General features: G+C 41.8%; 1 protein-coding gene and 1 long non-coding RNA gene across 4 annotated transcripts; one reads left to right on the top strand and one right to left on the bottom strand.

Moving 5' to 3' along the window:
- Nucleotides 1–718: 718 nt before the first annotated feature.
- Nucleotides 719–8,557, bottom strand: LOC126388262 (glucose-dependent insulinotropic receptor). 3 transcript variants are annotated; one of them, XM_050041281.1, is made up of 3 exons: nucleotides 5,159–8,557; nucleotides 2,930–3,657; nucleotides 719–1,027 (listed from the first exon to the last, which is right to left on the bottom strand). In XM_050041281.1, the coding sequence occupies exons 1-2, from the start codon at nucleotides 5,724–5,726 to the stop codon at nucleotides 2,972–2,974; spliced, it is 1,254 nt and encodes a 417-aa protein (XP_049897238.1). In that variant the 5' UTR covers nucleotides 5,727–8,557; the 3' UTR covers nucleotides 719–1,027; nucleotides 2,930–2,971. The 3 variants fall into 3 exon arrangements, with proteins under 3 accessions (XP_049897238.1, XP_049897239.1, XP_049897237.1); XM_050041282.1 differs by lacking the exon at nucleotides 719–1,027 and having other exon boundaries at nucleotides 2,914–3,657; nucleotides 5,159–5,771; nucleotides 5,893–8,557; XM_050041280.1 differs by lacking the exon at nucleotides 719–1,027 and having other exon boundaries at nucleotides 2,914–3,657.
- A 1,088-nt stretch (nucleotides 8,558–9,645) lies between these two features.
- Nucleotides 9,646–14,138, top strand: LOC126388263 (uncharacterized). The gene is made up of 3 exons (XR_007569732.1): nucleotides 9,646–9,842; nucleotides 10,744–10,860; nucleotides 11,670–14,138. It is a non-coding gene; the product is annotated as an uncharacterized LOC126388263 (long non-coding RNA).
- The last annotated feature ends 177 nt before the right edge of the window (nucleotides 14,139–14,315 follow it).

Raw genomic sequence — 14,315 nt, 5'->3', positions numbered from 1 at the left:
ACTAAATCACATGCATGCTATAAAGCAGGTTAAAACAAGCAGGTCCGATGGCTAACGCACGCAATTTATGCAGGTTCCAGTCTGTCTCGTGACCAGTGCTGCACGTTATCTTTATATCTGCCTCAATTTACTTAGCAAAGGAGAGATATAACAAAATACAGTAACTTATTGAGAAAAGATGAGGCTTGAAAACAATTTATAACTTTATGAAATGATGTGGCTTACATGACTGCACAGTTTTTGTCTCTATGAGATTATGGGTGGGAGATTTAGGTATGTCTGTTTCTTGATGAGTGTTGGATGCTCTATAATTTTGAAATGTTTTTTCTCTGTGTAGGATGTGTAAGATATCTTTTTAATCAAAGAGCACAACCAACCAAATTCCTGGAAACTGTCAATTCAGCAATTCTAAAAAAAATTCCTGTTGCATTGTCTGTCAGCGAGACAGTGGCCCATATCAGTGAGCAGCCAATAACCTGAGTCCTGAACAGTGTTGCCAGATTGGACTGACAAAAAATAGTCTCAATCACAGCCTAAAACCCATCAAATTGTCATAAAAGTAGCCTAATTTTAATTTCACAAAAAAAAATGAACGCAAACAAAAAGAAAGTCAACTTCTTCTTTTCATAGTTACAGTTTTTACCAACAAAAAAGTAAACAAGTCAAACACAAAGGAAGCATATACTACTGATTCTACCACAAATCCTTTATTTTGAATTTCACTTTCTTCAATCATCCCTTTTTATAACATGACAGCCAAGTGCCTTTTGGGTTTTCTCCTCCAGCTGCACACAGGCAGTGTCCTCGACAAGTCTCTGAGGGATAGCAGACTTGCACTAAGTGTGCGTAAAGGGCTCAAAAAGTCGGTGAGCACCCCTCGGGCACTGATTCCACAGTGGGATGGGCCTGAACCCTTGCAGACTTATCAGGAGCTCATGTCAAAGTCTGTGAAACTGGACCGCTGAACTCTGTTCCTGCTTCCTGCTGCTTTTGACCCTCCAGCTTCACTGGGAACTGTGGAGCAAATCTTTAAATGACACAGTAGTGCTGTCACTGTTATGTACGGGAGCGTAATGAATTCACTTGAGAACAAAACAATCAAAATTACTATCTCAGAATTATGAGAAAAGTTTTCATGGGAAAATAATTTCCGAATTACAGCTGTTAATTTGCAATAACAAGCATGAAAACTTATTAGAATTCTAAGATAATAATCTTGCCATAATAATCTTGTTCATTCCGAAAAACATGGCAAATATACATTCATTTTTTTCCTCAAATGAATGCATTATGCTTATGTAGTTATGAGTCTCCTTCCTTCTGTCACTCAAACAGCAGACAAGTATTACCCTTACACAGAGCCATGTCACTAGCATGGCTAAAAAGCGAGCCGTAATAAACCAGAATTATGATATTTGTTATTTCTTTACTGCCACCATATAGATTACTAGGGGAGACCGGGAATGGTTGTAACATTTGTGACATTTCTGTCTGTATCTTGGAGCTCTTTTAAACCAGTGTGTTCAAAATGATGCAGCTATTATCTCCGTTACACAAACAAAAAATGCACACTTTAGTCTCAAATGCAAGGAGTAAAATGTTAATATTCATGCCATAGTTTAGGTTAGCTGTGACCAGTACTGGGCAGTGACTGCAATAATATTATTTTTTCAATAACAGGTGGTGAAACTAATTTATCATTACTTTTGTTGGATCAGTGGATTCATTTTCGTAATCATCACACTGTGCATGCACGCCACAGAGCAGTAAACTAGTTTGGAAGATGAAAACGCTTACGTTCGGCGATTGGAAATATTACGATTACTTGAATTTTGTCGGAAGGAAAGATAACAAGAGCATTATTGTTCCAGGTAACTTTAGTGGTACTAAGGCTCTTTCAACTGTGAAAAACACGGCCTCAAACATCTGGTGTGAAACGTCTACTATAACCAAAAGCAAAACAACAGAAAGCTCCAGGAAATACACCCCACCAAAGGTGAGCCTTCCTTAGCAGTGGAAACAAAAACTGGATTTTAATCATGGACTAGTTAATCGTGGATAACCTGCCGAAGCTTATGGCTTGGTGTGTGGTGGATCGCCGCATGTGACTCTCTGTCTTTCACACAGATCTTTGAAAAAATACTGGTCATAAGCAACACATGACCCTGAGGTAAAAAACCATTTGCAAGCTATCTAGCTTTAGCTACACTTCCTGATCCTCCTTTGTGATACACCTCCAAATTACCAATTTTATCGGGTGTAACGGAAAGGTAATATAACAGTTAGTGTACAAATTACTGTTGGCGGGGAGTAAAAAGTGAAGTCATAACATTACTTTGAGAAGGGTAACAACTGATGAGTTATATATTGGACTACATTTTTGGAGTAGCAAACCCAACACTGGCTGTAACATAGCCTGCAGTGAAATGTAAGCCACAAACTAGCTTTTCTTACAGCTAACGCATTAGCAGGAACAACTTGCATTGAAGATATTTACATTGACACACAATAAACGTAACTTAAGTTTGATGAATTCAACTACAAAGCAGGTAATGCTTTTACAAAAATAAATGAAGTAAAAAAAACAAAACAAGACATTTTACCTCAAAATATATGTTTTCCTTGTAAACTTGGCTGTCTGCCACAGGGTGCTGATTCCTCACATGAAGAATAATGACTAAACTAAGCATGTGCAGAGTGAATCAGATGATTCATAGCTTGTTCCTGGTTGGAGAAATTGTAAGTGTTACAGCTATCCCGTGTTACAACCGTCCCTGGTCTCCCCTGCTGAATACATTATGTAGAATGAGTAAAGAGTAAATAAGTCTACCACTGAAAATTTTATATTTAATACTTTATATTTTTTATTTTTGGCTTACAGACCTCTATTCCAGAACATCACATTGATTAAACAAAAAAAAAGCACCACCTTTTTATTGTTGTTGTTGTTGCCTCTATTTCCAAGTGTCTCTCACAGGCTGGTTGTGGCAGATCGTGGCACAGTGTGAGCCTTATCGTTGCTGATAATTGGCCGCAGCAGCGAAGGGTTGAGGGTGTCTCCAGCAGAAGCACCAACTGGAGTCAGCACAGTTGGCTGCGGGTCACATGTTTCTGTGACACCTGGTGGTCCAGCAGCCAATGTCCTGCCTGTAAAGCAAGAAAACATGGCTGCCAACTGCAGCCGTACCTCCCTTTGCCAAAAGGCGTACACCAGTGGGTTGATCAGCGAGTTGGACAGTCCCAACAGCCACAGATAATTCTCCAACACGTTGGTGAGTTGGCAGCTTTCACACAGAAGGTGCACAATGCACGCCACAAAGAACGGGCACCAGAGGACCAAGAAGCAGCCCACAAGCACCCCCACTGTCCTCAGGGCCTTGACGTGGCTCCAGTAGTGGCTCCTCAGCTGCTGGTGATGATGCTCGTAATGTTGATGGCCATGGCGGTCAGCCGTCCTGGAACCAGCTTGCCTGACTTGGCAGATCTGCTTCTGGTGGCTGCAGGCGATCTTCAGGATGTCCAGGTAGATGTAAACGAATACAGAGAGCACGGGGAAGAAGCACGCGCTGAATAACACAATCATGCCCACCTTGTGAATGACGGAGAAAAAGGCGCAGAAGCCGCCGTATCCTTCTGTCTGCAGCTGCCGCACCATGACTGAGGAAAAGAGGACATGGGTTATCTGCCACATGACACTCCTGCTACTTACACTCTTGAACTATAAAGAAAATACTCTAAAGCCTAGTTCACATTACACGATTTTCACTGCGATTTGGCGTCACAGAGGATCTTGAGAGCCACCTTGGGTCGCAGGTGAGTCGGCAGATAGTCTGCCACGACGAGTCCTCATGTGTGAACAAGCCTACAAGCAAGTCGCCCCCTCGTCTGTGACTGGGACTGGATATCTGGCATGCTAGAAAACTGGAGAAGTCTGACACGACTGACAAAGAGCATCAGCCAATGAGAGGCGGGATACATTCCATGTCAGCATGCAGGAGGATGGAAGAAATGTGAGGAGGACAGGCCGCAGGGTTACCAGACTTTGGGCTTGTTTTTTTGTAAAGTCGCTTACAAATATTGGTAGTCGTAGGTTGCGGTTTTTTGGGCTTGCTCTCTAAACGTCGCCTTTCTCTATATATATTCGTCGCCTCTTTTGGGCTTGTTTCCAGAGCCCTGGTTGCTTGTTTCTCTCCCAAGATCTGGCAACACTGACGAGCCGGCAAGCAACAACAACAATGGTGGCGTCCACAGGATCACGGGGAGCGCATTGTGTTTGGACCCAGGCCCTGGAGGCAGATCTGATTCAACACTGGGAAGAATATCCATGCCTTTATGATGTCTCGTCTCCAAGTTAAAAAACGTAGTTTGGTGATGTCATCGCGTTATCTGGGGCTCTGTCTGCGAGGGCTCGGTGAAGAAATCTTGTGGTGTGCACACACAGGTTGTAACGCAGTTGGCGAGACTCCCGATGACAGAAACACACGTCGCCAGGTATGAACACTCAAAAGATTACGATAGTCTCCGCAGCGCAAAATTGGAGTGAAAATCGTGTAATGTGAACTGGCCTTAAATTTGTTCATGGCACCAGTAAATCCTCTCTGAGAAACCTTAAAAATCACAGATATATTACTCAAAACCTTTTGAATATGGCATGCCACAACATTATTTTATGCAGTATGCAGTACTATTTTCTTTTACTGTAATACATCAGAATTAGTGTTGGCATTGAACATTTCTGCAAACCACAACTATGTTACTCTTACATGTTTATATGTAACAGATATATTACACTTTTCAACAACGCCGAAGTGAAGGCATGGTGACGTTATGCACAAAAACCACTTGGTTATGGTTAAGAAAGGATCATGTTTTGGCTTAAAATACTCCATTTGGGAGTCATAATCCTAGCTAGAAAAGCAGCAATGTCTCGGTAAGAAACAACCGCTTTTTGGGCCTAAAAAGCTGCGGGAAAATCAGCAACACGTTGCTACAAAACACCTACATTTGGTGCCTAAAAAGCCACTGAAGATCACTTAAGAAACAATATGATACGTATGAAACCGATGTAACATATTCATGATTTGCAGAAATATACAATGCCAACATTTTTTTCTGCGACTGGGCTGTAATACATTAAAAATTTGTTTTTAAGTCTCACCTGGCAAGAATCCCACAGTGAGGGAGCTGATCCACAGAGCCAGCAGTGACCCAAGTGCTGTCCCCTTCCCAGACAGCTGGGAGTACCGCAGGGGCATCTTGATGGCTGCGTAGCGGTCAAGTGAGATCAGGAACATGGACATGATGGAGGCTGTGCAGGGCGATGTCACAAAGGCCATCCGCATCAAACACCGGGTCTTGCCCTGAGCAGGAGGGGTTGTGTTTGTGGTAGGATCAGAATTAACGTAGCTCAGCTGGCTCTGACTGATGTTGTTGTTGTTGAGGTCCTCTGTGGCCAAGCCAGTGATGGCCACACCCACCAGGGCATCGGCCAGTGCCAAGTTGAGGACAAAGCACCAGCTCTGGCTTCTCTTCTTCAGGAGTAGCTTAAGAAGAGCAACTGCCACCAGCAGGTTGGTGGAGATGATGAGGCAGGAGGCGATGCTCAGGATCACCCCCATCACCCGAGGCCTCACCTCGCTTGAGGTTCCCGGCTCACTGGAGTCCATGCTGTCAGGTGTCATCCTCACGGTGGCCTCAGCGTTCACATGTCCACTCAAATATGACATGTTGATAACAAGAATCCGATGATTTTAAGGTAAAATTCACAAAGCCTGTGTGCAGTTGAGATGGGATAACATTGTTGCATTCAGAAATTTATTTTATCCTTTATGGCCGTATTTGAAGACCATTAGAAACCATTAGAAAAAATGCACAGAAAATAAGTTTGATTACCACAAGAAGAAGAATCTTATCAGCCAACATTGTCCAGTTACATCCAGTATCATGTAATGTTTCCACAGTGCCTCATAGTAGAGTTAAGAAAGTTTAACTGTTGCTAAAACATCCAGCTCGATCTCTCTGTTCTCATCAGTGTCCTTAAAATGCCTTCAACTAATGCAGAGGGACAGAGACACTCACAGCGTTATCAGGTCTCGCTTGTCCCTCCCCCTAACACACACACACACACACACACACACACTTACAGTCTATAGACACACAAACACAGCAGCACATACCCTACCACTGCTCATCCGTTGCTGTTGTTGCCTCTCTGGGATTGACCCTTGTCCCAGCCGTCTGCCTGCTGGCTCACTGCCGAGAAAACAGGAAGATAAATTACTGTATTTATCATTTTTAATCAAGAAGAATTTCTAAACTAAGGCTTGATAGGGGTTGATGTCCCAAACCTTACATAATTAGGGAATAAATACATAAACATAGATAAATGAACTCAGCTTTAAATGGCTCAAAAATGAAGCCAAGACAGAATTTCAAAAACTGCAGTTCCTCTGATGGCCACTTGAGGCTGGCTCCAAGAGTGAGTCAATCCCAACCTTACAGCTGAAATAAACATGTTCACAGCATGGTACAAAAACAATTTTAGTCTCTTTAACCAATTTCAACATTAATGCCAGCAGTACAGGGGATGGCTTTTTTTAATAACTCACCTTTTTCAATTTTATTAAGGCTTAAAATTATCCATAATAAAGGGCGTGGCAGCTTTGAGTGACAGGCTGTTTGCGAGGCGTTAACTCAGTGTCTCAGTCAGATCCATCCCTCGCTCTTCCACAGCTCCACCCTCCAAGCCAAATAAGGTGACTTCTACCGGGGTCACTTGGCTGTCAAAAAGTCCAAGCTGGCAAAACTACCTTTAAATAACATGTTTCCATTAACTCCTTTAAAGCAAACAAATTAAAGAAAAGATTATCTTATCAATCAAGCACAGTCATCTCTGATGCATGATGGGATTTGAAGTCCCTGTTAAATGGAAGTTAGAGCACCTTTAGCTACTGTACTGTTACCAGGCCTGCTCAGCTACGCAGCCAATTTTTCCCAGTGGTCACTCATGGTATTGCAGTGAAAAACATCTCCTGCTGCCCAAGAATCATTCTTTCTATTCTGAATTTTTGGGCCATGGTGGCTATATTTTTAAAACTTTACTCAAGCTAAGAAAAATGATTTAAAAATCTGTGACGTCATCACAATGTAAAGTCTATAAGATGAGGGAGAACTTGCAGGCTGGGCCAGTGGGAGAAACACTACTGCACATATTCAGTGGGACTGTTATAATATTATGATCTCATTAAATTATAATTGCTCATGCATTAGTTGGTTGAGGGGGAGCTCATTTTGAACTATTAATTAATGCTTATTTTTATTATGGATTAATCTGCTGATTATTTCCTCCATCGTTTGATTGTTTGGTTTCTATAAATAGTAAAAAATAGTGAGAAATCCCTCTACAATGACCCAGAGTCCAAAATGACACTTCACAATGTTTGTTTTGTCAAACCAATAGTTCAAACCTCAACATTATTACTTATATATTACAATTATTAAAAGGAAAAAAAACAGTAAATCTTCACACAAGTTTATCAAAATCTATACAGTAATATAAGACACAAGCAGCTAAGACTGTGTCTGTGTACTGTACAGGGCTAAATGGGTTTAGTTAAACTCTAACCCTGCTGGCTGCTGTCCCGCTCCGGCCCCGGAGGCCCTCAGGAGAGACATCTGGCGTGGTGGGACCATTTTCCACTAAGATTCACACGCAAATAGATTTGGCTAATGACGCTTTCTCGCTGCACACACTCGAGACATCACCTGGCATCACGTAAGCGTCTAAAACCAGTGAGGAGCTGCCAAGTCGTTGACCAGAGACATCCCTGCCTCAATTTAATCTGGTTGCCAGAACAAAATGTTGGCATTGTACATTTCTGCAAACCTAAGATAAGGTGCATTTGCAAATTTTATATGTATCATATCAGCATTTCTAAAGTGATGTAATATTTGAACTGACTAAGGTGGAGGGGATGGTGGATGGTGTGTCACCTACAGTAGGGCGAGAGCCTGCAAAGCTGCAGACCACTGTTAAAGACCAACAAAACCAGTTATGATTTAGTGAGTCATTGCTGTGTTCCCACAAGGGATTATTTCACAAAAAAGTGGTTGTTTTTTTTACTGAGACGTCCCTGCATTCAACACATTCTCGCTCCGAACTCATCACACATAACCGCATAACAGCTCCATTTCCTTTTTTTTAGCCTATTTTTTTATGCACAGATGGAATTGTATGCATCTTACATGTTGTAGTTGCACACACAAAATATGGTGAACTGGGTTTTCATTATTGTTGTGTTTACAGACATGATTTATAACTGTTGTTAACTTGTTACACTTCCTGACCACTATGTGTCACTGTGAGATTGTGTGCACTAGATAGATGCAGGTGCTGTGTGGTGGAGGGATATGCTGAAAGAGAAGTACAGAGGTCGAGATGTATGCCACAAGTGTTGAGCGGTGTTAAATAAAGCGTTGAAAAGAGTACGCCCACTCCTTATTTCAGTTATCACTGTGACCATGTTTACAAGATGATATCAGTATTTAAAGGACCTGTGTGTGGGGGTTTAGGGCAATATATTAACAGAAATGGAATATAATACATTAAATATGTTTTCTTTATAAACACCGGAAATTAAGAATTGTTGTGTTTTGTTATCTTCAAATGTGCTTTTTATATCTACATATGGAGCAGGTCCTTGTCTATGGACTCCACCATGTCTCTACAGTAGCTCAAAATGGACAATCCAAACACTGGCTTTAGATAGGGTGATGTGTCATGTTGGCTACCATTTGCAGCCTCTGCAAGACGAGCTGAACAGCATTGGAAAAACACAGATTTTTAACATGAAACTGCTTTATTTAGTGTTTTTACCAGTTTAAACTAGAAGGTCCATTTGTTTTGGAGTGTAAGAGACCTCTGCAGATAATTGGGCTCTTGGTAAAAACCTCCTGAACACCTGGATCTGAAGTTATCAGAGAAAAAAGGTAAGCACACATTAGCAGGTGTTGGGCTAGTGGCCTGTCTGCAATGAGCCAGACAGCATTGGAGAAACACTGATGTGTAACGTAACTACTTTATTTTGACTTTTTACTGGTTTAAATCATCTGGCATGTTTGTTTTGGAGAGGAGACCTCTGGGGATAATTCTGTTCCTGGTAAAAACCTCCTTAACGATCAGCACTAAAGGAATCCTAACCAAGGGTTCATGTTCGGCACGTGGTAGAAGTTGGTTGCAATGTGCAATCCTCACCACTAGATGCCACTAAATTCCACACACTGCTCATGTAACATTTATTTTGCGTACCCCCTCACTGAGTTGCTAACATGGCTGTAGACTTTCAGTCTTGGTAGAAGATTTTGATGCATTAACCTAGCATCCCATTCAGTCACACAAAGACATCCTCAATCCCTAACAGCTCTAGCCAGCCTGGAGCAGCAGAACAGAGTTTCACCGGGTTCAATATGAGTCCAGAGCAACCTGAGAGGAAAGATCCTCTTTTTAATACCTCTGCCCCCCTCTCCCTCCCAACAAACCAAAATAGCTCCAACAGACACACAATGTAGGAATGTTATTCACCCCTGCTAGACCTTTCAGGACCTTTCAAAACAAAGCGTGGGTCAGCAGTAATTGTGCCCAGTGCCCAGCAGCACCCAGGGAGCCGGGATCCTGTTTACACCTCTGCCAACGCCATCCTCCAACTGCGGTGACCAATTCTTGTAACTCCACCTGGGCCTGGGATCTGTTTCGAAGAAGCCTCAGAGGGTATTTTTATTCAAAAGTGAGGAGTTCTGGAAGATCAGTCTGTCAAGAGAGAGTTCTTCTCGAGAGGATTGTTAAGGTGATGATCGTGACGATGTGTGAGTGATGATTTCAGGGTGATGTGTGGAGCAGGGATTTGGCTTTTGTCTCCCATTGTTGTCACATGTCACTGTGGCCTGCAGCTGAGTTTGAGGTATATCCGAAGTCTTGGGTCTTGTGTCTGTTTTGTGACAAACTGACAAGAACAAAAATGGTTTTATAGATCTCTTATTTCACATGGAGGATAGCTGTACAAACTTTTAATATGTTTTTTCATAAAAGGACTCTGGTGATGTGCTTACAATCGGATTCAAGTTTCATAACCCAGATCATGGTGATTCATGACTGAAGTCTGCAGTTTTGCACTATGCATTCTGAATAATGTATGAGACAAATGTCAATTTGAAACAATACATTAATACCAGGCATTCACACGGGTCCCATGTCAGTGCGCTATGTTACTGTGAATGTTTGTTAACTGCACTCCACACTGTCATTTTGGCCTTTTGTTAAAGAGACAGGGCATCTCAAAAGATTTCCTGGTTTATTAAGGGTTAGAGAAATAGCTTCCTAGCCAGCTAAAAACATAATTTGACAAGCTGGAAAACTGCACTTTGTTAGAGTGCTTGGAACTTTTCTGAGGACAATGAAACTCTCCCAGGACTCCCTCAGTCTACGTTTAATTTAGATCTGAGACTCTACTCCCAGATCTTTTAAAAGGCAGTAGTGTGAACAAATCTTACAAACTCATAGTCTGTGAAGAGCAAGAGTTTCATAATAAGTTTGTGTACTAATGAGATCTCAGGATCTTGAAGTTCTTGAGTTCAAGAGAGTGTGTTGTTCCTTTCTGCTTTGTCTGTGCGTACCAGCCACCAATGTACACACAGAAAGTGTTCCTCATAGATGACTGTCAGAGTGGTTTGCATCTGTGTTTCTATCAGACTGAAGATGTCTTTAAAGAGACGGCTGCTGTCCATGTTGTTGTGCTGTGTTTACTGCGTGGCCTCGCTCTTCTGCCTCCACCCAAACCGCAACAACTGCTTCTCTCTCGGAGCTCGGTGAGTCTCTTTACATCTGTTTAGTATGTAGACATCAGTACATTTAAAATGCTATGAATGCATAGAAGCTGTTAATCCAAACTTTTTGCCCTGGTGTCCCTTCAAATTGTCCCACATGCTCTATTAAAAGTTATAATTGAACCGATCTCAAAAGCCCCGTTTCCACCAGGCAGTACAGTACGGTTCAGTTCAGTACACTTTTTTTCTGTTTCCATTGTGAAAAGTTGTGGATGGTACCAATGGAACCATCCGTACTGTCCCCATTTTTGGTCACCCCTCTGTTGGGGTACCTAGCAAACAGATCTGGTACTAAAAGGTGGAGCTGTGAACACTGATTGGTCAATAGCGGCCAGTCACTCAAGGTTATAGCTAACATTAGCTACATAAACATGAACTTGAATCAGAGGCAACCATGAGCCTTTGGCGACAGTTAGCAGTAGGGTTAATGCTGCACGTTTTAAAACCTTTTCTGTTGTCTTTCATTCGTCCTCCATCAAAGTCTGTTTGCACTGATATGCTTTCATTTCTTTGGTGCTCTGCTCTCCTTTCTTGGACCATTTCTGGGATCATAGAGAGAGCCCAGGGAGGTGAGTACTATGTACACTGTATATTGTTCAGGGTGAACTATTCCTTAAAGGAGTTCCAGGACCCTGTATTGTGCATGCTGGCTCACTTGAATGGCTTTTCGGCACAGCCTTTCTCTCTCCTTTTCCCTCTCTGTTGTTTTAATTCTTCTTCTTTATTCCCATTATTCTTTCTCGCTCTATCCTCTTCTCTGCCCATTCTTCACTCTTCTTAACTTCTCTCAGGAATATGGTGTCAGTCGTGCAGCAGCTTTACCAGCGTGTCATTCGACTGCTGCGCACCACCCTCTGATCAACAGCCTTTTAAACCAATAACTCCGGACCTGTCCTGCCACTGCGGCCAGTCTGGCTGTTATCAAGCATGCTCTCTGGAAGCGCATTACCAACTGAAAAGAAGAAGAAACAGAGGAAGAGGAATGGAGTGACTCCATTCTCGGACTGTGAAGTTTCCACCAGCTCAGTTTTCTCTGCACTGGACTCCAATTGCTGTGCTGTGTTCACTGCTGCAATCCTTTGACTATATTTAAGATGAGGAGACAAAGAGTAGGCCAGTCTAAAAATGTTTATTTTTTTACTGATGTGGATTACTATTGTGAGTATCTGCTGTGCGAGATGTGAGTGAGGTGAAAAGGATGGTCATCTCTTAAATGCATTTTGAGGGTTCATTGCGAGCTTGGCTGCTGTGCTGTGTCCTACAAGAGCAGAACATTGAAGCTTAAAGAAACAGGCTCATAACCAGGAGGTCACTGGTTGAAATTCCTGGGCGAGCTGGCATTATTGTTGTAGTGTGTGATGGTGCAAATCTTCTTCCCTCCGTTTACAACCACCACAGAGCACGGCAAAAAGTTTTCATTGGAGCTGTTTTGTAGCAGGCAGTAGCAGCTGTGGTGTTAGTGAAGTTATAGCAAACTTATTAGAGGTCCAGAATTTAAGAACACCTACCTAAAGCCAACCTGCAAAGATCTTAAAGGAGACTGGTTTCAGAAAGGGACCTAAGATCCAATCCAAAAAGACCCAAACACAGAGAGTAGGATGCTCCACTAATTAAGGTGCAGCTGTTGTCGAAATGAGTAGCAACGTGATTTCCCATGAAACACCATGTGATCAGAGTTTATTGTCCTCTTACAGACCTGAGACCTGCGGAAATACCACCGGGCCCTATCTTGTCCAAGTTAGACCCTTAATCTACTTAAGTACACATATGCCACATCAACACTTGGCTTGTACTTTGCAAATATGTGGCACAGTTGTATAAAACAAGTATTTACTTCTTTGTGGAGGTGAAAGAGCTCTACAGGGGTAATACAGCAAGAGACATGTCAAATTCCATGACCTTGTTGTTGCTACAATGCCCTTAACTACTATTGTATGAGTGAAACCGGTGACGAGAGAGTATATTGAGACGAGATCAAGACTTCGAAGGGTTGAGATCGGGTCAAATCTAACACCAGCGCAGTATGAGTCCCACACGGGGAGATCCACATTCCCATAAAGACAGCCACAGAAAACAAATGAAGGTTCTTCTTCATTCACCTCTTATATTGCCTTGTGCTGTATTTGTGTTTGTAGACGTTTACCATGAGAAAAAGAGTTTCAAAAGTAAATTTTATGTGTTGGAATTTTCCTATGTTTTCTATGAGCAAGCAAATGGAAGACAAGCCCTATGGAGCCAAAAACAACTTTGCCATCTTTATTCAATTTTTTTTTTATTTTATTTTTTTTTGCACTGGCAATTAAGTGATAACACTGCAGTCTTTGTCTTGACTGGTCCTAAAAGAAAATCCAGAGTCCTCTTTTCCTGAGACAAGGACAAGACTGAGTAAAAATGCAGTCGATTCCAAGACCGAGACCTTCAAAATGTGGTCTCGAGACCGGATCTCGAGTGCTTCAACAATGAGTGAAACTAAACAGCTCTTGGTTGCATCGTAACAAGAATTTCAGGTGTCAAATTGCTGCACGCAACATTGTGTACTTTTACTTTTGCTGAGCTACATGCTTTCATGCTTTGGGCTTAAAAAGTATTTTGTTTTGCCAAATCCAACAGATACAACAGAAGCACACCGCAGCAGAAAAAGATGAAAACTGGCTTTTGACAGTGCAGCAGAAATGTGTATGACAGTGAGGTGATAATGCAAAGGAACTGACAGAGATTAGGTAATATTTTATAGCCTTAATTCTATAAACAGTACTCTATGTGGACTCACGTCAATTATGAATTACAGCCTGTGTTTAAAAGACTGAGAAAAGTGGGTGAAGGCTGATTCACACTTAGGGAGATAACTAAAAGAAATATGAACATCCGTGCTCCTTTTAAAGACAGAAAAAGAGCTCGCACAGTTACATTAAGCCAAAGTTGCTGCAGTGATTTGTTGTACATTTGCATGACTCTGGTCAGGCTGTGTTACTTTTTTCCCATGTGTAACGTTCCCTCCATCACCATGATGGAAGGAACGTTACACATGCTTGGAAAAAAAAAAAAATTAAGAAAAATCCTGTGGCTGTTGGATGATGGTGAATAAACAATTGTCTATTGAGGTGACATGATTGATGACTTTAACTTTAGGTTCTATTTCTCACTGCAGTCAGTCACTGGGCAGTATGTAAGGACATGCAGCAGGTGTGTCTGGATCCCTTATAAATTACCTGATGATGCAGCTCTACTCTGATATTTAAGAAAACTAATAAAATAAAACAAGACTAAATTTCTTCAAAAGCCCATGTGTCATTTTTTTACCCCATTTATCTGACTATCTATCTAGGTTGTACTTTCTCTATAATCTGTACTTATTTCCATCCCTGTGACGCTACCAGGGATCAGTGGAGGTTTTAATCTTGTGTAGGCTATCTCAGTATGATACAATTTAAGTCAAC

The sequence above is a fragment of the Epinephelus moara genome, chromosome 3 (genome assembly GCF_006386435.1).
Source record: "Epinephelus moara isolate mb chromosome 3, YSFRI_EMoa_1.0, whole genome shotgun sequence".
NCBI classification, from domain to species: domain Eukaryota; kingdom Metazoa; phylum Chordata; class Actinopteri; order Perciformes; family Serranidae; genus Epinephelus; species Epinephelus moara.
Note: the sequence above shows the minus strand (reverse complement) of the source record. Positions and strands in the feature narration are given on the sequence as shown.

What these genes read in the sequence shown, in the direction of transcription:
- LOC126388262 (XM_050041281.1), bottom strand. Translation starts at nt 5,726, where the DNA reads ATGTCATATTTGAGTGGACATGTGAACGCTGAGGCCACCGTGAGGATG. An exon ending in CACTGTGGGATTCTTGCCAG is followed by an intron (nt 3,658 to 5,158) that starts GTGAGACTTAAA and finishes TCTTTTCCTCAG; the next exon opens with TCATGGTGCGGCAGCTGCAG.